Source organism: Seriola aureovittata, chromosome 11, assembly GCF_021018895.1.
Source record: "Seriola aureovittata isolate HTS-2021-v1 ecotype China chromosome 11, ASM2101889v1, whole genome shotgun sequence".
Lineage (NCBI taxonomy): Eukaryota > Metazoa > Chordata > Actinopteri > Carangiformes > Carangidae > Seriola > Seriola aureovittata.
The window spans coordinates 20149194-20173635 of record NC_079374.1 but is presented as its reverse complement, the minus strand read 5'-3'; the positions used below and the strand labels follow the sequence as shown (position 1 = coordinate 20173635).

The following is a 24442-nucleotide window of genomic DNA, read 5'->3' as shown; positions in this document are numbered from 1 at the left end:
TGCATTAACGCAGGAAGAGACTACACAATTTTCTCTGCAAGCAGATCAGAATTCTACAGCTTCATCATAAATCAAGTTTTGCATACAAACACAAACAATCCAGTTTCATATTGAGAGAGGTGTTATTGGATTCTTTGTGAAGTCCCGAGCACAAATCTACCCCTCTTTTTCCTTTGCTTATCTCCGTAATAAAATATTTGTGCGGAAGTACAAGTACAAATCTTCTCTCTGGTAGCATTGTAGCAAGTTTGGTTACAATACTGAAACGTATCATTGAAACAAGGACATAATTTTAATTGCATTTGTGTGCAAACAGTTCTGTTCCCTAAAGTATTGTTTAGTCTAGAGTGCTGTGAAGATAAGGCTCACAAAAAAAAAAAAAAAAAAAAAAAACATATTTGAAAGACTGTGCGTGTATGTACAGGGTGGGTTCTGTGTGTTGTTAAATTAGTTTAAGTGTGTTCAAGTGTCATTGTGTGATGGATTTCAAGTTTTAGTTTTCTCAGAAGCTGAGCTGTTCTGGAGCTAGAAATAATCTTACTGATTGAGCTAAGCCTCAGTGGGCAAGGCCAGACAAGTTGAGTATGTGAGCACTGTTGCCAGCTTTAGGACTTGTCGCTAGATTTAGCGACTTCTTAGAGACCCTGCAAAATGTATTTCTCAAAAGAGACTACTCTCAAATGTATCTACTTTTTAAGAAAATGGAAAAAAGGAATTTTTTTTATTCCCAAAGTATTTGGTAACAAATTGGTTTGGCTGTAACTGATGCATATAAATTTAGACTACATGATGGTGGAAACATGTCCTCTACACAGTGGATCAACAGAGAGAGCAAGCTAAGTGAAAGAACTAGATTAAATTGTTAAATTGTTCCAGGTCCTCTGCAAATTTTATATATTAATATAAGCATACAACTATAATACATACAGAAATTTTGACATGTCGAAGTAGGAAAAGCAAAGGTGTTGATCAAAGCGTTTACAATGGTTTTCTTCTTTTCAAGTGTCCGATTAGTCGATGACTATATGACAGTGAACTAGCACACACAATATCAATCTGAACCAGCAAAACAAAATTCAGCCTTTATTAATTTTATTTTTTACACTTGTGCTTTTCCTACTGTGACATGTTAACATGCCTTCTATGAGAGAGGCCTGTAATGTGCGTCTCTTTTGCCTTTGTACCTATAGGTCCCAGATGCTCAAAAACACAGTGCAACACATCTATTGGCGTGTGTCCCCTTTGTACATTGAAAAAGTAGCAATTCTCTCTGCTCCCAGACCAGAGGAACAGTCTTGGTTAAGTTTCTCTTTTGCTGCTTTTATGCAAATGTTATGTCATCTGGTGAGTTCTTTAGCAGCTACAGATTTACTCAGAAGCTAGCAGATAACGGTTATCTGTAATGTGAAGTATTGTTTTGGGTGTTTTCTTTGATCCCTTGCCTTTTTCATCCAGCCTGAAATCAATTTATTTACAAAGCACACTGTAAGCAAAAAATGATGACTGACGTAATAAGCACTGATGTTAAAAACATATGTTGGTACTTTCATGAAAAATTAGTAAAGATGAGATGTAAGGGCCCCTGCGGTGAGCTAGGGGCCCAAGGGTGTCCTGATACTGTATGTATTTTAAAAGTAGTCAATACAATGATAAACTGTGACCTTAAAGTTATACAACAGCTTCGGTTCTATCAAATACTTGAACAAAGCAGAACATGCAATATATATTAGTGTATGGGCAGATACTTATAGGTAGCTTTGTTTCTCCGAGCACGTGTCCATAATGTCGACACTCTTCCTTCTTTCAAATCCCACCTCAAAACGCACCTCCTTAATTTTGCCTATTCTGTTTGACACCAGCGCTAGCATTCTATGCATTTCTGTTTATTCTTACTTATTTTATATGTTATGCCTTGTTGGATTACTGTCTGTCGCTATTCTTGATTACTTACTGTGTGTTGCGAGGTGTCCATGAGTGCCTTGAGAGGGACCTAATAGATAAAATGTATTATTATTATTAATGATGTTATGTGTTCTGTATGTAAGGTGTATGTGTGCATCTCTGCATGCTTGCGAATATGCACAGTGGCTGATCATTTTCACATCTTGTCTTGACCTCACAAAACTGTCATGGTTTGATCTGATACAATTTTTAATTGTCTAAGTGTCTAAACACTGTCCACAACATGATTTCACACATTGCTGATCAACTAATAGTCAAGATGTTGCGCTTAGACCAAGGTGGCACTCTTATAAAATGTTGTGATTGTTTCCTGTCTCTCCCCATGACCAGATCCCTTTGAGGCTTTCATCATTTTCTCAATCCGGCATGAGATAAGACGAATAGACCTTCACAAGCGGGACTACAGCCTGTTGGTGCCAGGGCTGAGGAACACCATCGCACTGGACTTCCACTTTAATCAAAGCCTACTTTACTGGACAGATGTGGTGGAGGATAAGATCTACAGGGGAAGGCTCTCTGAGTCTGGCGGTATGCACACACATGAGTACACATGGCCATTTACACAAACATTTGTTATATATCTAAAGACTGCTGTGATGTATTAGCTAAAGAGTCATGTTTTGCAATTGATAACACTGTTTTATTCCATTGCGTTTACACATAGTCAGCTCTGATACAGTCAGTTGATATTGTCACTGTTACCAAAGCTAAAAATACTGGTATTGCAGGTCTAGAGATCCTCAGCTGTTACAGTACAATATCTCCCTCTCATAAAATTATGAATCAGAACTTCTCCTTCACACTGTATTTTTGTGGGTGGCATTTGCTGAATTCTTGTGCCTTTATTTCCCTCCATGGAACTGTACAAATCGCCTCTTAGTTGTGCTATTCCACCCTTTTGTGAAACACACATAAAAGCCCCAAATTCTGAAAATAATTGTAAACAACTGGATTATAAATATTGTGGAAAATCCCTTTTGATATGTTTAATGGAACCCAGTAGAAAGCAATCTTATTTATATAAAAGAGCATTCCTCTCTAGAGTTTGAAAGTTTTCTCTTCTGCTTTTCAAATGATTTCCTGAACACTTGAGAGAGACACCAACCACTGCTGCCCCTTGAATACAATGTCTGTCATAGCCCTTGTCCACCAGCTCAACCCCAGCTTGGCTCTACTCACCTTTTTGGTTTTCCATCAGGCAAAAATTGTGAATAGTACCTGGTACTTTTTTTTTGGTGTCACCTCCGCTGAGGTTCCAAGCACTGCAGACTACTAATAGGTCAATCTTCACTACTGCATTATCATTGTGCGAGATGGGACGTTCTGAACAAACCGACCATTTTCAAACAGCCAAACTGTACACCGCTGACTGTAGGCTGTTAGATTTCTTTTATTTATTGTACTATACTTTTAGTATGACAACCCGCAAAACCATGCCGTGATCAATTGAGGTGATGCAGACATTTTGTATCCCATTTGTATCCCATATTCCATTATTCATGTGTGCTGAAGATGACATCACAATAGCTTCATGCATCGTCGCTATAGTAATAGTGCCACATTGAGGGTGAACTATCTGCAATACAAAAAGAAGTACCTGGTACCAAAAGTCAAGTACTGTCGGTACCATGTGGTGGAAAAACTATATTAGTTCTACATAGTAATATTGTGATGTTCCTGTTGTTGTTGTTGTTTCAGGGGTGACAGGGATTGAGGTGGTTGTGCAGCATGGCCTGGCCACCCCAGAGGGCCTGGCTGTGGACTGGATTACAGGGAAACTGTATTGGATTGACAGCAATCTGGACCAGATTGAGGTGGCCAAGCTTAATGGAGATATGCGCACCACACTGATTGCTGGAGGCATGGAGCATCCACGGGCCATTGCTCTCGACCCAGGGCAGGGGTATGTTATGCACTAACTCCCACACAGAACCTGCTGGTAGCCTTGCCATCCATCAGGCCCCAAGATTATTGGAATAAAGTAAAATTACAACCTCCTTGTATTCCTCACTTCTGCATCTGCCTTGATGTATGAAGATGTCTGCTGTGTTAAGGTCCATTAAGGCAGCAGATATAGAATACATCAATAACAGTGCTGTGCTCTCCATTCCAGTAATGACAACTGATGTGGGTAATACCACCCCGACCATTTCTTCCATTTTATATGCTTTACTATCCTTTCACCCTTGTTCCCCGAGAATGTTTTTCTTTAAAACATTTCTAGCAAGGCCTTCAAATAAACAGCCCAAAATATGCTATGTTCTTGTTTGTTCATCATCCCTCTCAGGGCCCAATTTTCAAAATCATAGTTGTTTATCCTGCTGAGATGCATGGGGAGAGCATTTGTAGACTGATTCGTGGTTCTGAAATGGCAGCCTTTACTTCATTTTACTGTAAGCAAGCAAGTCATTAGAGGAGACACAGCACCTGTTGCAGAGCACTGATTATATTTTCTTTTCCTTGTTATAACGAGAGTTCTGATAAACCTTTTAATTTGTTAAATAAGGTTGTTGGTGGGTCAGCACCGACATCACACGGGTCTGACTCATTATTTCCCTCTGATGCCACACACCTGGAAGAGTTTGTTTTGCACTACGTAACAATTTAGATCTTTGCCATTCACCCTTTTGAAATGAAAGTAAACTGCCTAAACAGAACACACTCACATGGGACAAAAAGTAAACTCCTCACATCAAACTTGCAACAACAGGGGAAGGCTCTTAGGCTGCAGGCATGACATACATGTTTGTCATGTTATAATACATGTTTTTCTTATTGTGAAATCCAAACTTTTTGCAGTAATCTTGTTGTAATGACAAACAAAGTAGTTTTGTTATCTCCTTATTATAAGAAATATATTTCATTTTACAAGATAACAAAACACATTACATGTTATTCTAGAGAGGAGAATTTAAGAGATAAGGTATCTGTAGCCCTTGAACATTAAAGAAATTGTGTGTATGTTTGGGAGGTGCTCACTAATCTGTAAGTGCCTGCGCATGTGTTATTTACTATTGATGTTGATTGTACTTTTTAATCTGATAATAAGATTTACTGAGCGGTGCATCATTTTATAGAGCCTTGTGGAAAATACATTATAATGTATCATAATTGTTAGGCATTCTGTTTTTGTATTTAACCATTGACATAGCCTTAAATTCATGCAAGATGTCATGGTTGGATGTGTAGTGATATGGTTCATGTCAGTATTATTCAGTATTTTATTATGGTTGTCTGTCCACAGATCAACATTATCTTTGGATGGAGTGTTTTAATCCAGGGTTAAGAACATAGTTTTATTAAGTCTAATTAGCTGCCATGATTTTTATGCGCTGGCAACATCTGTGGCTGGAGACGTTATGTTTTGAGGTTGTCCGTCGATACTTACCCCACTTTACGTCTGTCCATCTATCCCATTCTCATGAAGGCGATATCTCAGGAACACCTTGAGGGAATTTCTTCAAATCTGGTACTAACATTCACTTGGACTGAAGTATGAACTGGAAGAATGCTGTGGTCAAAGGCCAAGGTCAATTAGTTATTTATTTGTGTGTTCTCAACACAATTGTAAGTGTACAAAGGTCTGAAAATGTATTCCGTGCACATGGCTAGGATTTGTGTCAATGCAGCCCTCTCTGGCTTTTACACTGATCTAAGAAATTCACAGAAAACTATTTCAGGTTACTTCAAATTAATTTGGTAGTGGAACTGGAGGTGGGTATATAATAGTGAGAAGTCAAAATATCTTACATCAAATATAATCATTTTAGAAAAAAGCTGAATTTATTTCAACCACATAGGCCCCGAAGGATTTTGCTTGTTAGGAAAACATCAAACTAAGTTTAATTTTAATAAATAATGGTTAAGATGTACACTTTTTGTTTATATATATAATATATAGCTTTAATATATAATGCAGGTATAAATTGTTGCCTAGCAGCAGCTGCTTTGAATCAGAGAAATGAGGTTTGCAAGGAGCGATACTGAAAAGATTTAAAAAATTTAGGGACATCCGAGGAAGGTAGGGAAGAAGCACTCACCCACCACTGCAGAGAACGAGGTTCACTTCCCAGCAGGTATGCCTCTGTCTGGCCATTCAACCCATCAAACCCAACAGTCAGTGTTTGCCAGAGCAAACAGCTGATGGGGCTGCTGAAGGATCATTTCCATGCCATGGCACTGTGACTTTAACGGTTGGTTAGGGAACCCTGGTAGAGAAGGGTGGAATCTGGGCAGGATGCCATGATCCTTTATGCATCTGAAGATACGGTTACATTAATTCACATGCAATGAAACTGCCCTGCAGGAAAAAATTTGAGGTCTTGATTTTGATATGAATAATAAATATTTGGTGGAGTGGAGGGAGCAATGCTGCAGTTTGCAGTCTTTGTTTTGTGGATTGTAGGCCTGAACTTGTGTGCGTGTTCTGTGTGTTGTTGAGCATAACGTGTACTTTGATTTTGTCTTGAGAAATGTGATGGGATAATGCCATCTTTGTTAGAACCCGGCCTTGCGTGTTGCAAGTCTGAGGTCCTGTTTGTTCCTTGTGAGTGTGGTTTGTTTCCTGGGCCTGCAAGACAGACTCCAGCCACAGGACTGGAATCTTCACACACGACATCCTTATACAAGGATGGTGGTGATGGTAGCTATCTGGCTGGTAGGCCTCTTGCGCTGCTCCTCTCTGGATGTAGGCAATTAATAGTAGCTTTTGTTATATGGGTAAAAGACACAGATGGTAAAAAAAAAAAAAAGGAAAGCTCAGAGTTCACCCTTGCAGGATCTTCTCGGCACAACTCAACATTTCAACAGCTGCTCTCCCTATGTGTCTCAGGTGATTTGCATCAGCAACTAATCATGAGTCAGGCCTGGGATTTCAGCTCTGACCTTCCAACCTCTTCCTACACCCATACAAAGTGTACTGCTTGCTTAAAATAGCATTCAGGGTAAATTTTGGTCCATCCAGGTGCTTTCCACTTTGATAGATTTGTATACATATTCGTTAAATATAAACATTCAATCAATTAAAAGTGTTTACTTTTATCAGAGATTAATGACAAACTAATTATCTATTAACTGAAACAAGTAGTCATTAACTCTCTCTCACAAACCACTGCAGTGCAGGGAAGTTTTACGGTCCAACTTTTCACAGAATCTGGCAATATGTTAGTAGATGATACAAATAGGTGACAAATGAAAGGAAAAACCAACATAATGCTCCTTAGTAAGGCTTTGGGCCACCACGTGCTGCCAGAACAGCTTCAATGATCCTTTGCATTGACCCTACAAGTTGCCGGACTCCACTGAAGGAATGACCACCATTCATCCAAAAGATACTCTCTCATTTAGCGTTTTGACGACAGTAGAGTGCTGTGTAGCACGTCAGTCAAAAATCTCCCATAGTTGTTCTACTGGGTTAAGATCTGGTGACTCTGAAGGTCATAGGATATGATTCACATAATTTTCATACTCATCAAACCATTCAGTGACCCCTCATGCCCTATGGATGGGGGCATTGTCATCCTGGAAGAGACAGCTCTCATAGGATAGAAAAGTTTCATCACAGGATAAAGGTGTTCACTCAGAACAACACTGTATTGGCAGTGACTCAAACCATGACAATAAAATCATCCAGTCAGCAGAGAAGAAGGTATGCTACTTGCGTTTCTGTGGAACAGCTTATTCAGCATTGCAATGTCTGGTGTGCGTGAGAAGATGATGCAGCAGTGGAGGTGTGGGGATGAAGATTCTGATGAAGTTGAGGTTATCAGAGCAACGTCGAGACAAAATGGGACACCTACAGCATCAGTTACAAAGGAAATCCACATTCCAGGAAATGGCCTTATAAAAGAGTTTCTTAGGGTGGCTGTGAGTGAACACACATAACAGTTCTATCCTTGATTATGTCTACCCAACGAAGGTCTTGGAGGTCAAACAACAGTTAAAGCATGGCAGCAGCCCGTGCAATCTCCAATGTGGCTCTCCAGAGCCTTGGATGTCTGTCTTGTATTCTGCTTGTTTAACTGTACCACGCACTGCACCTGTGTGGAAGCATCTGCATTTGTTATGTTATTCCAATCATTAATTTTTAAGGTTTTTCCTTTCATTTGTCACCATGTGAATATGTTCATGCAAATTACACAAAAATGCTGAATCATTTTTTTTCTGCTGCTGGTGTGTTGCTGGTATATCACATTAGGTGCTTACTTTGGATTAATGCCTCTAAGAACTAGCCAGTGGTTGTATACTGTGGCCAGTATATTTCAGATTAAAGCAAAACCCAGACATTCCTAAAATCAATTTAACACTCTTAAAAAATGAGTAATCTGCTCATGCACTCTCTCCTATAGTGCTCTTTCACATTTGGGAGGATGACTACATTTCGTGGCTGTGCAGAGTAGGATTAATGGGTGCTTTTGGTGCCTAAAGACGCATTTCCATTCCAGGGCAATAATTCTAATCTAATTACTTGAATCCACTCAAAGGAGTGGGTCATTGATCAGGGAGGCCTTATCAAGTGAATACGGCTATTGATCTGGACATGGATATTTCTTCCTAACACTGTTTCGTTGTCGTCAGTATGTGATTTAACCTCAGACACCCATTTTCTCCCGCATTCTAGCTGACTTTGTGGACCAAGTCAGGACATAAGTGATGTGTGATGGGGTGTGAGTAGGACTCAAGATACTGTCGATGGTCACATCAATGACAGTGTTCATTTTCAGACCTCATTGAGCTATGAAAAAAGTCATAAAAAAACAGATGGCCTCCCATGTCAAGGCCTGTCACAGATGTTGAGGGTTGCACTGGATCGCTGGTGCTGTTCTCGGACAGTCTTCACCATCACTGTCTGTGTTAATGCATACAGTCTCAAGAGCATTAGATATGTGATTACTGTTCCGTTGACAAACAAGTATAAATAGCTGAGGAATCGCTTTCATATTCTTTTTTTTCCATAAGGTTTTTGTTTATTGTTGCTTTTCTTTGTAACAGCAAATGGATAATAATCAATACTAACTGTTCTCTTTTGGGTTTCTTCTCCAAGGATCCTCTTCTGGACTGACTGGGATGCTACTTTCCCCCGAATTGAGGCTGCATCAATGAGTGGAGGGGGTCGACACATTGTGTTTAAAGATATGGAAATTGGCGCCTGGCCTAATGGACTGACTCTGGATCATCTGGAAAAGAGGATCGTCTGGACAGATGCACGGTATACCACTATAGTAGTTTCATGTTGTATGCAGAAGCATTCACACCTGTTCTAACTTTTAACATGTGAGACAGTATACACTGCAAAGGATTCACCATTCCCTGAGTCAAAATGTAACTTGAGTCTCCAATCTACCATTGGGCATTTAATAATGGAGGGAATGTAATATTTAGAGATCTTAGTGCAATGGCCATATTTGGTTTTAAGTGGGTCTTGAACAATTTAACAGTTTCATCAGTGGACCGGTGGGTTACACTTTGATCTGCCTATTTCTACTGTTCCCTTTCAATGCATTTGAAGAGCAGTTTAAACTTTGATATGGCCCTTTGTGTTGATCTCTTTTGAACAGCTCCGATGCCATTTTCTCTGCACTCTATGATGGTAGTGGGGTCATTGAAATCCTCAGGGGCCATGAATACCTGTCCCATCCCTTCGCTGTGTCTCTGTATGGAGGCAATGTGTACTGGACAGACTGGAGGACGAACACTTTAGCGAGAGCCAATAAGTGGACTGGGCGAAATGTCACAGTCATCCAGAAGACAAGTGCTCAACCTTTTGACTTGCAGATCTTCCACCCCAGCAGGCAGCCACAAGGTGAGAACAGTTTTCTGGCTTTGCTGCTCGAGGTGTGACACTCATAGAAAAGAGACAATTCACTATGTTAGCTGGAATGAGGTCTGTATATAATTATTCGGTTATGCTTAGGTGACACACTTGCTGTATTACCAAATTTTGCATGGCATCTAGTTCTAAGTATACATTATTTGAAAGCACAAAGCCTTACATAAATCATCTTAAGATTTTGTAACAGGATACAAAACCGAAATATGACATAAATGCTTCTTTATCATGTTTGTGCCCTTGTAAATTTGGAGATATTCTTACCTTGTGACTTGAAACTCTAAAGAATTATCATTAAAAATAGAGCAGAATGAGAACTCAAATTAAAAAGGTTCAAGAACAGTAATCATGTTTTTTAGGAATTTCACTTTTAGTGTGTGCCTGTTAAGAGCTTTAAGGTTCAAACTCATCACATCCTATCACATTATCCTACTGTAGGTAAACAAGGAGCATCCAGATAGAATTTCACTATGATCCTCCGTGAACCACTGGTTATTGACTGAGGATACATTATCTTTTAAAACAGAATTTATTCTCATGTACTGACAGGAGAGAAAAAACAGGACAATGTAATTAATTTCAGCTTCTGCCTTCATTTGGCCTGTCAATCAGCAAGCATGTGTCTAAATGAAAAAGGTACTCATGCAGAGAATTAGCTAGCTTGAGTTAATGGTACCTCTGAATGTGTTTTTCTCACCATCCAAATTATTGTAATTGGCTCATACTACTATATTAAAACTTAATCTTTTTTTTTTTTCTTTTTCACCCTGAATGTGAATAAAGACAGACACAGAATGAGAAATACATCCACCAATGAATACTTGTGGCATATCCGATAATCAAATTAGTTAGTAATATGAATAGTGTGTTGTGATGACAGGAAATGCATAAAATAGTTCTGAAACTTCATTAATATTCCCAGCAATTTCTTTTCAGTGAACGCCTCTGAATCTGTTAGTGTCACAGTTGAATAGGTAATCAATTTTGTGAGCAACCAAGTAATCCAAGATTCTGACCACAAAAATAACACTGCTGATGTGCTGTCTGACAGAAGGCCTACACATGTAAGCCAATTTTTATTTGATATGCAGATCAGCTTGTAAGATTTATTGCCGAGCTTAAAATTAATGGCATGAAATCTTTTTTCAATTCACTTTATCATTCTTTTTTTTCTGTAAATAGGTTGTTTGAAATAGATTTTTTGCCTGATTTGTAAAGCAGATCCACCAAAATGAAACACTGGATTATGGATCATTTTGGCCTATGTGCCAGGACCAACTGACTGATGGATCAGACTCTGCCACAACTGCCTTTTTCTCCTTTGCCAAGTTTGAAATGTATCCCCCTCGGATCTCTTCGTTTGCGAGCCACCCTCCTGAAATGGGCATTATTACGGTGGTAATCGGGTTTACATCTATTTAGCAATTCCACTGCTACTCCAGTGTGTCACAAGTTAATTTACTTGTTTCCTTCCTGTATCTGCATTCTCATGACTGTTCACCATAGATAAGTGTGAGCAAAATGGGACTGCTTTTCCAAAGATGACAGTAAGCGTGTCTAATCCGATTTAAAAGAGCTCAGCGGCGGGGGGGTGGTGGGGGCTAGCATTTACATCAGGCTATTATACACTGTAGCTGGAACCAAGGCCTTGAAGCTGTGAGGCTCCACTAGACCCCAAACATCTGGACCAGAGAAAAAGAAAGGGACAGATGTGATGAAGATGGACGAACTCAACAGTAATAATATGCTGCTGGTCTCAGGAGCTATTTGCCAGGTGCCACAGTGAAAGCTCTACATGTATCGACACTATGGAGTCTTCAGCTGAACTACCAGTACTATTATTTTTCCTGCTTATATTTGTCATTTTCCCTTAAGTGAACAAGGAATAAAAAGCGGTGGAGCTGAAGACGATTAACTTGGATCTTTTTACTGTCACAACGGTGCAAAACTTTCCATAATCAGTATAATATTTATGCCATTTAGAACATAGTTATTTGCAGGCAGCCAAACCACACTGTCAGCAGCACTATCATGACAAATGTAACAGGCTTTGAAACAAATCAGCACAGCAAATACAGGTCTCTCAGTGGAAGGAATCACATACTAAATTGTATCATCACTACACTGGGCCTTCTCTGAATCTGACTTTTGGATTAAAAATAAGCATTTCTCCTTATTTTTAGAGAGTACCACTATTTTTCACCATTTCTTACAAGGAAATCTGACAGTTTAGAGCAAACAAACAACTCGGCTCCGTTGTCGCCGCCTCTCATCCCTCAAGAGCATGATTCAGGTGAATGCAGCGCTGTTGTGATGTCGCCCTATTAGCATACTCAGTCAGATGGGTGCCGTTTCCATTTTGCAGAGACAGTGGTACATTTTTGTCGTAAATAAGCCACATTTGTGATGCAATGTCGCTCTCCAATGTGTCACTTAAGGAGTCCAGGAAATGAACTTTGAATGAGCTTGTTTGACATGAATCATTCAGGGTAGATGGAGGAATGGATGTTTTTGATGCATGAAATGTGATTGCAGCATAATGTAAAATAACTGAACTATGGGTGACTTTCTTTAGTTTTGCTGAGATGATTTATTAGATAGGTAAGAAATTCATGAAAACTGACTCCTTCAAATGTGCCGCTCGTTTGATATTACTGTGCAGTTGTTAAAAGCTGTTGAAACTCAGCCTGCTGTGTACATCTGGTAGAAAATGTCAGCAGATAAGGGTCTTAACCTGTATATTCTGCTACCCTTCCATAACAGAGTAACTGACATTATCTTACCTTTAATTCCTGTGAGCTTACATGTAAACAATTTTTAAAATTTGTAATTTATTTCCACATCTCTTAAACTTCTTAAGATCCAGTTGAATAGGAAACAAACCTAAAAAGCTATGTGTGTGCAGAAGATGAGTAGAGCTCAGTCAAACTCAGTATCGCTGTTCCAAACCAGACGTTTTGTAATTAAAATGAGACCTACTTAAACATTACACATATACTGTGCCATTTCTCTTGAAGTCTGTAAACTTGTTATAAATGGATGCCATTTTTTTTTTCTGTTACACAACAGCTATGTTTTCAGCTATGCCTCCTTTGTCCGTTTAAAAATTCACATTTTCTTTGAGTTTCAGAATGAGACTGGTTTGTAAATGTCTTTTTTTTTAAGTACATGTTTTAAATGTCAGCCTATAATGGTGGCAGTCTACTCAAATTCTGAAGTGTGCTCTCTTTACTCTGTGTAGTTGTTGTTTATCATCCCCTAGACCCAATTCAGTCTTCCTCTCCCTCAGCCGCCTCTGAATTCCAGTTGTACATGTATTTGTTTAGAAAAAAAATGTTCTAGGCCTCACAGATAACCGTGACCCTTGACTTAGTGTTCACACATGGTTTGATTAACATCACCTCAAGTAAGCCTTGAGTCTCAACCACTCTTATAACATCTTTGACACCATACTCCAAGCTGAAACAGCAAATCAGAATGCACTGTTTGTGAAACTAGTCCTGCTGATATTGATGGACTAGTAGAAATCTTTAATTTCCTCTTTGCTTCCACTAGTTGCCAGACAACTTTGCCCTTATAAAAGCCAGATTTAAAAATAATAGGGGTCTTTCATCTTGGCTCAGTGAAGACATCTGCAAGCTTGAGTGACACCACTCTCCAAGTTCAGTCTCAGCAGATGAAGACACTGTTGACATCATAATATAATTAAGACTGAAAGAGCAAAATATGTTTCAGATGTAATCACTATGCCCAAGCATTGTCCCAGAACTCTTTTTAAGTTTGGTGATTGCCGGTTAAGCCCGCTTTTAGTGGTTTTACCTCATCCAGTGAGGAGTTGACAGTGTCAGGTCCAATGTCTCCACTCCTCCCTCATAGACAACTCCTGCCTGGATCGTCCCGTTTTTAGCCACCACACGCCAATTTCTGTTGACAAACTAGTGAACATTGTGCTTCACATGAACTTCTTCTCTAGTGCAGTTGATGTCATTCCCTATAGATTTTTATCTCAAGTTTAAAATGTGGTTGCCCCCTGTCTGCTCAATATAATGAACACCACCTTTTCACTAGCTGTGTCCCTGACTACTTCAAGACAGCCTGTGTCCAGCCCCTTCTCAACAAACCTACTCTTGATCCCTCTGTCTGCAATAACTGCAGACTGGTTTCCAAGCTTCACTTAACTGCCAAAATTGTAGAAAAGTCCATCTCATTACAGCCCGTGGAAGCTCTGTCAGATAACAGTATTTTTGAAAGAATTATTTTTTTTATCACTTCTTAAAGGTCATTTTTTATAGATTAGCCTATGAATAATAGTAATATATTATATATTGTTTGTTGAGTGTAAAGTGCTTTTTAACAAGGTGCTATACAAGTAAACTTAATTATCATGATAATTATGCAAAAGCTGTTAGTCCAGTTCATGACAAGTATTTATCCTGGCCTATCTCTTAACTTCTTCTGCTAAGTGTTCTTGAATTCTTGAATGATTCCCTATGTGTGTGCGCCCCCCCCCATCAGCGTCTAACCCATGTGAAGAGAATGATGGACGTGGTCCCTGTTCACATCTGTGTCTCATCAATTATAATCGCACTGCGTCCTGCACCTGTCCACACCTTATGAAGCTTTCAACCAACAAACAATCTTGTTACGGTGAGCGAGGACACATTCCTCATTTTTCATGCTTTCTCCTATGTCATCAGAGTAAAAATATAGGATATTGTGTAAACAGCAGGATAGGTGTTCTTGTTTTACATATGATATTCATCCCTTTTGGTTGACACTAGCATTTACGTCAGGCTGTTATCACACTCTCCTCTGGCGCTGACAGAAAGGTCAGCAAAGGTGCACTTTTTCAAATTCTTGATTTCCTGATTATCTCACCAGCACTGAAAAGGTTCCTCCTGTATGTGCGTCGGTCTGAAATCCGCGGTGTGGACATTGACAACCCTTACATGAATGTCATGACGGCGCTTACGGTGCCAGACATTGATGATGTCACCATGGTGGACTATGATGCTCAGGAGGAGAGGATCTACTGGGCCGACATCAAAACTCAAACCATCAAACGGGCCTTCATCAATGGCACCCAGCTAGAGACCATCATTTCTGCAGGTGGGTTCATTTCAAGTATTCATACAATATACAGTGTAAACTGTGTCTGTTGTAATAAATACAGTGGGTCCAAAAGTCTGTCAAATCTCTAATCTCATAACTTTAATTGTTATTAATTGTAATAATTATTTGCTGTTATTTTGTCTCTTTGACATTATTGCAAGGTGCACCAAAATATATAAGTAAAAACATGTAATTTGTTGAAGCTTATACCTTTGATACTGTTCATAACTTTATTTTGCTTATGTTAGATGCAGTTTACCTTAGCTCATTTGCATAATAGTTTTAGCACACAGGCATGACAGCTTTTTTATGCTCTTCCTGACAGACATAGTGAACTGTCGTGGCCTGGCTTTAGACTGGCTTTCCAGGAACTTATACTGGCTCAGCTCTGAAAATGACGAGTCGCAAATCAATGTGGCTCGCTTTGATGGCTCCCTGAAGACTTCCATCATCCACGGCATTGATAAGCCAAGGTGCCTCGTAGTGCACCCCGCCAAGGGGTAAGTAGATTAGAGCAGAGTGCGCACTTCGTCAGTACCTCACTCTCAATGCATAGTATTAGGAAACCTGACGACAGACCTCACCTGTACTAAAGAGGGATCAAAGCCTCGTTGTAAACAGTCTATGCTTTACAAGCTCAAAATGTTTGCAGATCTTTACAAGGTTGTCGGGTGGAACAAAATCTATTGCCTTACTTTCAGTTTCCAGTTATAATTAATAAAAACATAACACGCATTGATTGTTATAAACGTCATGACATCTTGTGCCTAATTGGATCACTACCTATCCACCTCACACCTTCCCACACAGGAAAATCTACTGGACTGATGGAAACACCATTAACATGGCCAACATGGATGGGAGTAACAGCAAGGTCCTCCATCAGAATCAGAGGGATCCTGTAGGTCAGTAGCTCTTGATACCTGTTATTAAGCTGTACCTCAAAATTTATTTTACATTTATTTTCAAGTTCTGTCTGTACAGTTTTCATAAACTTGGTATATTTACATGTATGTTTTAGCCTGATTTGTTCTGAATGCAAATGACAAGATTACATGGTTTGTAGTAACAGTTTCCCCAATAACTCAAGGTCACTTAATTTGCTGCCGTCTGGACGGATATGTGATAGCCCATTTCAAACAACTTAGCACCACAAAACAAGAAATAAAACTGAGGGAATTTGTCAGATTTGTTTGGTTATGGATTCAATTTATGGTAATTTAATTCAATTAAATTTTCCAGCATCAACAGCTGTGCCTCTGCATGTACCACTTTGCATCTGTGTTCACTTCATTCCAAATTCATTTGAAGTAATTCCCTTATTTGAACTGTAATTTGATGAAGATAACCCGATAAAGGTGTTTACCTGAAAGTTGTAATAATTTCATTTAGCCTTAATCTGTTTATAATCAATTTATTTCCATGCATGTACATGCACTAACTTTACAAACTGAATCAGATGTGATGTTTGTAACTGCTGACATTTTCTCTGGTTCGACAATGTCAACAAGAATCAGAAAGAGCACCCACCTGCTCACTGGTGATGTTATCTCAACAGGCAACGTCAAAGAAATTCCTTAAGTAAAGGTGTGAAAGTGTCTGGTAAAGACTGGCCAAGGCTTGACAAGTCTATCAATGCTGGAGTTTCTTTGAAACCCAGACAAACATTAACACAAGGCTATACTGAAAATGCATGCTACATGTGTACACTTGCATGCTTTACTATTTGATTCCCAAAGAAACCCTTTCCTTGAATTTAATTTAAAAGTAAAAAAAAAAAAAAATGTGCTACCTCGTTTTGAGGGTGAACCAACACACATCAGTACATTTTTATTTCCAGATGCTCTTACAGGTTACATGCATGTTCATCCATGGATGTTAATTTCACGGATTCATATTTCAGATTGTACTGACCAAATCATGTATTTGATTTTACCTGAATGTTCCATGAACCAATCCTGTACAAATATTTCCATTATCATTTCAATTTGGGTAGAACATGATGGCTATGAAAGGATGAACCTGGTTTTCTGTGAAGTTAAAATACGCTCTTATCTTCTCAAGATGTGTGCAGGTATAGAGTAAAAGGATCATTGTATATCCAAAACTTGTGCTACAGTTTCTTTGTAATGGTCATGGCTTTACTTCAGACTGCATATTGCTCAAGCCCAGTGTCCACATTACATAAGGAGGTCTTGTGTTCCGTTTCATTTATTGTACAAGTTGATCGTTCACTCATTTCACTCAATTGTTTATTTCAGTTTGTTAAAATACAAGGGAAAATAAAAGGGAAGATAGGAGAAAACACCTATATAAAAACTATTTTAAGAAATCTATCCAAGGTAATGATTAGGATGATTACTCACTCAAACTCCCTTCAAACAGCTGTTGAGAAGGCTTAGCCTATACAGTAGGTGTCTAACTGACAGGCATATATAACTGGAAATCATTCACTGAGCATTGGTTATGCATGTCAGTTAGGGGAGCGATCAATGTGAGATGTTGCTGTTGGTGCCTCATTGAATATCTGGGCCTGAATTTCCACAAATGTCCATATCTGACAATATTCATGAAAAATGGGGTAAGAGAACAGCCTCTTTAACTGCAGAAATTGCAGCATTTTGAAAACTTAGTCCCTTAAGATCTTTTATTTTTACATAGCAATCTTGCCTAACTTGCTGATTCCCACAGAGAGGATATTAGCACAACTGATTAGTCAGTGCTGTTTGATTTTGACAATTTTCTACTCGTCCATAAAATACATATTTCTGTTACTTTTTTAATTGTAAACTCTATCCCCATGAAGTGTGCTTGAGTGACTTATTGTGAATTGTAGTCTGATTTAGCAAAAACAATCAGCTGGTCCTCTTCTCTAGTAGCTGGGCTTCTAAGCAATTCACATAGCAGAGTGGACTGAATTTCACTGGCTTCATTTATGATTATGGGATAGACCAGGGGACAAGACCAAATTAATGACGCATTGTGGCTGTGAATCTGCCAGACATAAATCCGGCACATGGTGAGATACAGTGAGTTGTTCAGAGGCCCACAATTGAAATTGCTTTTACTTCCCACCACTAACAGGGGTATTCCATGAAAACCATGAAGTCGGCCAGGGAATGGATGTAAAAGGAGTCATTCTCATTTGTTTATCTTGCCAGCTGGAGTTGTTATAAAGAGATCCCAGCAAACATCAGCCAACAAACACATAAATATTTCCATTAAACCACACTCAGCCCAAATGCATAGAAAATGCAGTAAATGTGAACATATAGTGTGTCTTATCTACTATCTCTTCATATTGTTATCCATTGATTATTTACTTTGTATGTGTCTGGATGATGAGTTTTGGTGATGTTAAAAATCCTGCCATTTTTTGAAGTCAAGCTCTGTATCTCTGGTCCTGTTCCGAACTGGCATTAGTGTCTCAGGTGATCTGGTCACCAGTGGACAGCTCTACCTACGTATGAATGAATGTGGCCATATGTGACCGAAACCACCTCTGAATGTGGTCTGAGTAATTGGATCTCAAATGTGTCTTAGGTGTGTTCACACCTGTACCTAGATCTGTCCACTTGTGGTTGGATCATCCAAGGCGGATGTTAATGCCAGGTCTGAACAGGGCCCTAGTGAATCTTAGCACAATGAATGCTAATCTGGTATTCTCTCTTCACTTGTCTTTCTCTCAGGTCTCTCAATGGACTACACTGCCAACAAGCTGTACTGGATAAGCTCAGCCAATGGCACTATCAACAGGTGCAATCTGGATGGCAGTGGGCTGGAAGTGCTGGAGAGTCTAAAGAGGGAGTTAGCCAAAGGCACAGCTCTGGCTGTGATGGGTGAGTGGAGCTTGTCACAAGTGCATCAGATTGCCATTGGGGATTAGTCAGAGAGTGTTGAGGGTTTACGCGTTTAACCAGTTAAGTGGCTGTAGAATGGAGCCATTTAGGCAGTCCTTGCAACAGTTGTGCTTCACATCGTGTGAAGTAGCAGTGGCAATAGATAATTAAAACACCGCCCAGCAGTGATTGATGATTGATTCTCTCACCTCTTTTGTAATGAAAAGGGAGGAGGATGTTCATTACATGTTGATTCTTGGCATCAATGCTGAATCTAGTGAGTCTAATCATCCATCACATCATATGTTCATTTAGAAAGTTAATTTAGTCAACAACCAACAAACAAACAAACCTCTTATCTAGCTTGCAGTGTCTGGCTCCTCAAACCTTTTTTTTCAGCTTTTCCTTTTAATTGTCTTCATACATACAAGCTGCCAATAGGTCATATGTCAGTGTAAATTAGTTCTTTTCCACCAGTTTAGCCATAACTCATTCTGGTATTATACCACCCAGAAGGTATGCAAAGCTGCCGAAATTCAGAAACAGCAATGTGTCCAGATTGCAGTACTCAATCACCGACCTTTCTGATTGGTCTACCAACCAAACATGTATTTGGAGAGAAGGGAAATTACTTATGTATTTGATGTACTTTAAATTAAATTGGAATAAGTCAGTGGCACCTACAATGTTAAAATAAGCATAACTTCAAAAGCAAATGAATTCCTGTAGCTAACCACTATATAAAAACAAACCTTGACATATACGGTTTATATGTGTGTCCTTCTTTTCAAAAAAATGACGAATATTAATTTCTCTTTTATTTCATTTTATATATTTATTTTTAAAACAGACTGGAATATGAATTTTAAATCATCTCATATCCACAGGGCAGCAATCTTGACAGTGAGCTATGTGAATGCATTGTGCTTGCCAAGATTGGTAATGAGAAGGGGGCAGACACACTGAAAAGAGTGTGTGTGTCTCCCTGGATGGTGTGTCTGGATGGACCAAAGTGTAATTTTTATTTTTTTAAATAAAAACATAATCAATATTGTTGTCATGGTGATACTTCGTGTTCTTGAAGCATGTTATTAATCATGGCAGGGCTTCGTTTCCTGCATCGTGGGTATCTGTCAGTATGTGCAGAGTATAATTACAATGTTATAGAATAACACAGCTGTGTCAGAATGGAATACCGTTGTTTTGTTAGCTGTTACCTTTCTGCAACTCTAGGACACATCTTAACATATTTATAGTTCATTTTTGTGGCTTTTCTACAGTTTAGATTTTATGGGGAACTGTCGTGGTTGAAACAAACAGTTAAATGCTGCTCCGTCAAGCACAATTAATAAAAAATTTTTATGTTGAGGGAATTGTTGAACGGTCGCATGAATAGCAGTTCACTGTATTACTATCTTTGCACTGTTAAACAGAGAAATTCCACAGTGGTTCAACATTGCATTTGTTGCATGGTAATGTTTTATTATACATAGAAGATAGCAATCTAATGGATTTGTTCATTTAAACTTGGATTCATGCATGAAAGTGTATGTAATACTAGTCTTTGCATGGGGTGATTGGCTTCCCCCACTCTTAGTATAGATGTTGATCTATCAATTACTGTAAATACAGTAAATTATTAATGTTAAACTTAGTGTTTAATAAGATGTATAACATATCATATCCCCATTCCACCCTATACCAGATTATATGTCTGCAATGATGAACAGTTTTCATAAAGTATGCGATAACACTTAAGATGCCTCACCGAGTTTTACAACTGCACAGTTCACTCTATGTGTATATTTAACTATTTATATCAATGTCACACTACAACATTAATGCTTACTATAAATACTGGTGAAAGAGTAGATTTAAATGTATTTTTAGCCTGCGATTAGCATCTAGCATTTAGTGAAATGTTCACTGGTAGTTTATTGTCTGTTAGGCAGTCAGTTTCTCATACCATGATGCCTTCCTCTCTACTATAAACTATTGAGTACATACTAGTGAGTCTTGCAGGGTCAGCTGAAAATGAGACTTGGGGGAAGACAGCAGGACAGCAGCCAGACAGGTCATTTTCCACTCCTGAGCTTCTTTTGCTGTTGGCAAGTGAATAGACTATTGGTGATGCCCATTACAGAGTAATATCCTGTCTTCAGATTATTATTTTTTTGTCTCCATGGTGAAAGATGCAATTAAGTGCATTTGCTGACAATTCACTATGTTTATCACCTCACTTTGCTTGTTTTCTATATCTCCTCTCTTTCTGCTTTTTCTTACCTGCTCAGCAAACTATGATTATATACCTAATGGAACATGAGCAAATATATAACTAGTATTAGAATTATGTAGCGTTAACGCCATAATTTAGAATTTACTCTCGTTGAAATGGGGCACCAGTCCGCTAGGAGGAAAACAATGAATTACTTCATTGCCAAATTTATCAATCTCATATCGGAAGCCATGACTTCTCGATTTAATGGATCTCCAGTCTCTACGTCAAAAGAATACAACAGGACAACAACTGGGTGTAAATAAAGGAGTTTATTTAACTAAACTACTATCTACAGAGTAAATGCAAGGTGTAATAATCATAAAGATGAAAATAATAATGAAATGAGCAGTGTGATGAGTTGGCAATGGTGGGAAAGGATATGTTATGGCTATACACTATGGCTACACAGCCAATGATGCTACATCTATGAATTAGGTTTGATGATTAAATATTGCTGTATTTCGACATCAAGCCAATAATAATAATATGGACATTCTGGATGTCATGTAGTGTGTTACCTTGTGTGAAGGATGCTGACAGTATGGTCACATGAAGGACATTGTCTTAAAATCTACATGTTACATTTCAAACATTCTATGGGATAGAAGTTTGGGATTAAACTATTGCATAGGAACATCTCATGAGTTACAGAACAGCTAGATATTTAATTTTACATTCTTCCTTAGATCTGTGTCTGTGAAGAGTGTTCTGCTGGTCACTACCCAGGATTGGAATGTGGGTTGTAGTTTATGACTCTTATCTAGAGAGGGGCAGAGGAAGGGAGGTTGGTGTGTGTGTGCTTGTGTGTGTGTTCATGCATGGCACAGAGAGGCCAGGATTCACACCTTAATGTTAATCAGTCCTTTTGTTGTTACTTGTCCTATAAAAAACAAAAAAATATCAATAGACAGTCTTATTGTTACAAGCTGGAGATTTTGCCTATATTCTCCAGGTGCCTGGTGTCCATTGGTTGATCCTCTGGAGCTGACCCTTTGACCTTTGGTCTGGTTCTGTGTCGTTCGGCCATGCTAAAAGCATGGTCTGTTTGTGGAAGAGGGGTCCTTTGTCCCTGTTTCCTATCAATTTGATAGTTTGATGGTGGGAAGAGTCACAAAGTGTCAACTGTGGGTCTGTAACTCTGCATGTCCTTACAATGAACTTCCTTAATAGCTTGTGACTGATGCCAGGCCAGGTATGTATGCTACAATTACAATATGAATGTACATGCAGTATAATACAGTACATGCATGTGAAATCTGCTTTGGCAGGGAAATAACTTCATCATAAGGCGAGTATGGGTATTAAGAGCTTCTGAGACCTCTGTGGGGAATCAACATTAACGAGTATTAATCTAACAATGGTTCTACTCTCCCTTCTGGTCTGTGATCTGTTGGTCGTGTTTGAAGTGGTTGAGGTTGCTCCAAAGAAGCATCATGTGAAAACAAGGAAAGCTTGAGTTCTATCAAGATTTCTAGCTCCCTCACAGCAGGAGATGAAGGCAGACACACAATCATGAAAGGGTTTTCCAAAGGTTATTTCTCTGCACTGATAATCTGTGGAGTTCGGTTCTTAGACAGGAATCAGACATTTTGTCTCGCTGAGGTTCTTGTTTCCTTTCAGCTTTTTCATTTTGCGTGCATGTCGTAGTGATTGCTCATGCTGGTTGTGAAATGGTATAATGAAGGCACTGTTACTGACACAAGGTCGATCCACTCAGGTCCTAGGGCTCTGTAATAATTGGATTGGCTTGAGGGAAAGGTGAGGGTTTCTATTTAGAAGGTGTGAGTGATCCATCAGCCTCGACTTGCCTGGAATGAAACGAGCAGTTGAGATGGAAATTGAATATGATGTGCCAAAACCGAGCAATCACAGCTAGCCAGCGATCCCCACGGCATCAAATTAACACAGGGTGCAAAGCTAATCTAGGCTAACATGCCCTCCAGGGTCAAATGTTTTGTAAACTGCATGTAGACTGTCATTCTCACTCATGGGAATTTGTCTGATTTGTGGAAACGAGTTCACGTTCCATTGAGCCTGAAGCTATTAATGCAAGTGGGAATCGTTTGTATGTGTGTCTGTTTTTGTTTTTTTTTTCTTAATAAACCTTTGAGGGATTGATGATGTGAAACCAAACATTTGCTGGTTGTATTTGTAAATAAAAAAAATGCTGCTAAGTTATCAGATTAAAAACAATTTCTTTATGACATACTGTCTTGACTGCAAAATTATCTTTTTTCAATTATGTGAGGTTGCTGATATAATTGAAGTGGGTAATTCACTGAACCAGGTTGTGTGCAGCAACAATGCTGCTCAGATTCATTGGATTAGTGTATGGTTGCTGGTTGCTTCTGCCTGGCTTCCAAAATGTGATTTCGAATACCAAATAATTTTGATAATTTATTCCAAATTTAAATTGGTTTGTCTTTCCTCCTTAATGTAATGTTTTGAAGTTTTGGTCAATCAAAAAATAGCAAAGACATATCTATGTCCCCAACCCCCTATTTACAATGTGTATTGCGAGGGGAAGAGGAGCCACCTGATTTTTCTCCACTTAGCACTTCAGTGGGTTTTTAAAATTGAGAGTTCAAATCACATCTGTTGTCAGTGGCAAAGTGCCGGGGACTGTGTATCACTGATTTCTGCAGAGGACAGAGGTGGGGATGGAAATTGGAGGACAGAGTGGTGGTGATGGCCAGGGTCAGGAGCCTATTGTGCATGTGCCTATTTACAAAGACACACTCATCACTTATGCTCAGAACAGCAGAACTGCTGAAGAATGGAGGTTCACTGTCACACAGAGCCAGACAGGACAGGTGACGCTGCTTCAGTATCACTAAACGTTTGTGTATGTTATCTAAAATCAGCAAGTTTGATTGACATTTATTATACTGCTGAATATACATAATGAAAAAGTATATAATTGTTCATGATATAAATAAATACACACTATAAATGTAAATATATTATGATTATGTATATATGTGTAAATCTTCCCTGATCTACAGTATTTGTAGATATGGCATTGAGAATCACAGTTGTGCTCATTTTACTCTATTATGGCAACTCCTTCAAACTGAAGTGCATGGGAGAGCCTTTGTTGGTGTAAACCTTTCCCAGACATCAAAGTAACTATGATGCACACATCAGTGGCAAGTGGGCAGAGCGGGATATCCCACTCTTTAATCTCAAATCAGCTCAGAGAATGCTTCAATTATTTAGGGGCTTAACGGTATAAGAGTGCCGGCCTCGGTGGATTAGAGTGCGCGCTAAAGCACACCGTTTGCACTTGGAATTGGTGATGAAGGGTGGTATTTGATTGTGCTGTAGTGTTTTTGAATGCTTGTTTGCATCGCAACGTGATTTGCATACATATCGCAGTGAGGAAGACAATGCTGCAGTATTATCTAAAGCCAAAAGTAGAAT

The 24442-nt window shown here is 39.0% G+C and overlaps 1 protein-coding gene across 8 annotated transcripts in view; it reads left to right on the top strand.

Moving 5' to 3' along the window:
* The window catches only part of lrp1bb (low density lipoprotein receptor-related protein 1Bb), a 251401-nt gene that overhangs the window by 144208 nt on the left and 82751 nt on the right, over positions 1-24442 (top strand). For all 8 annotated transcript variants that reach the window (XM_056389279.1, XM_056389275.1, XM_056389278.1 and 5 more), the window contains 9 exons: positions 2293-2490; positions 3661-3865; positions 9005-9169; positions 9519-9763; positions 14306-14437; positions 14672-14899; positions 15228-15402; positions 15713-15807; positions 18592-18741. In XM_056389279.1, the coding sequence (XP_056245254.1) occupies positions 2293-2490; positions 3661-3865; positions 9005-9169; positions 9519-9763; positions 14306-14437; positions 14672-14899; positions 15228-15402; positions 15713-15807; positions 18592-18741 (1593 nt within the window). The remainder of the gene's footprint in view (positions 1-2292; positions 2491-3660; positions 3866-9004; positions 9170-9518; positions 9764-14305; positions 14438-14671; positions 14900-15227; positions 15403-15712; positions 15808-18591; positions 18742-24442) is intronic.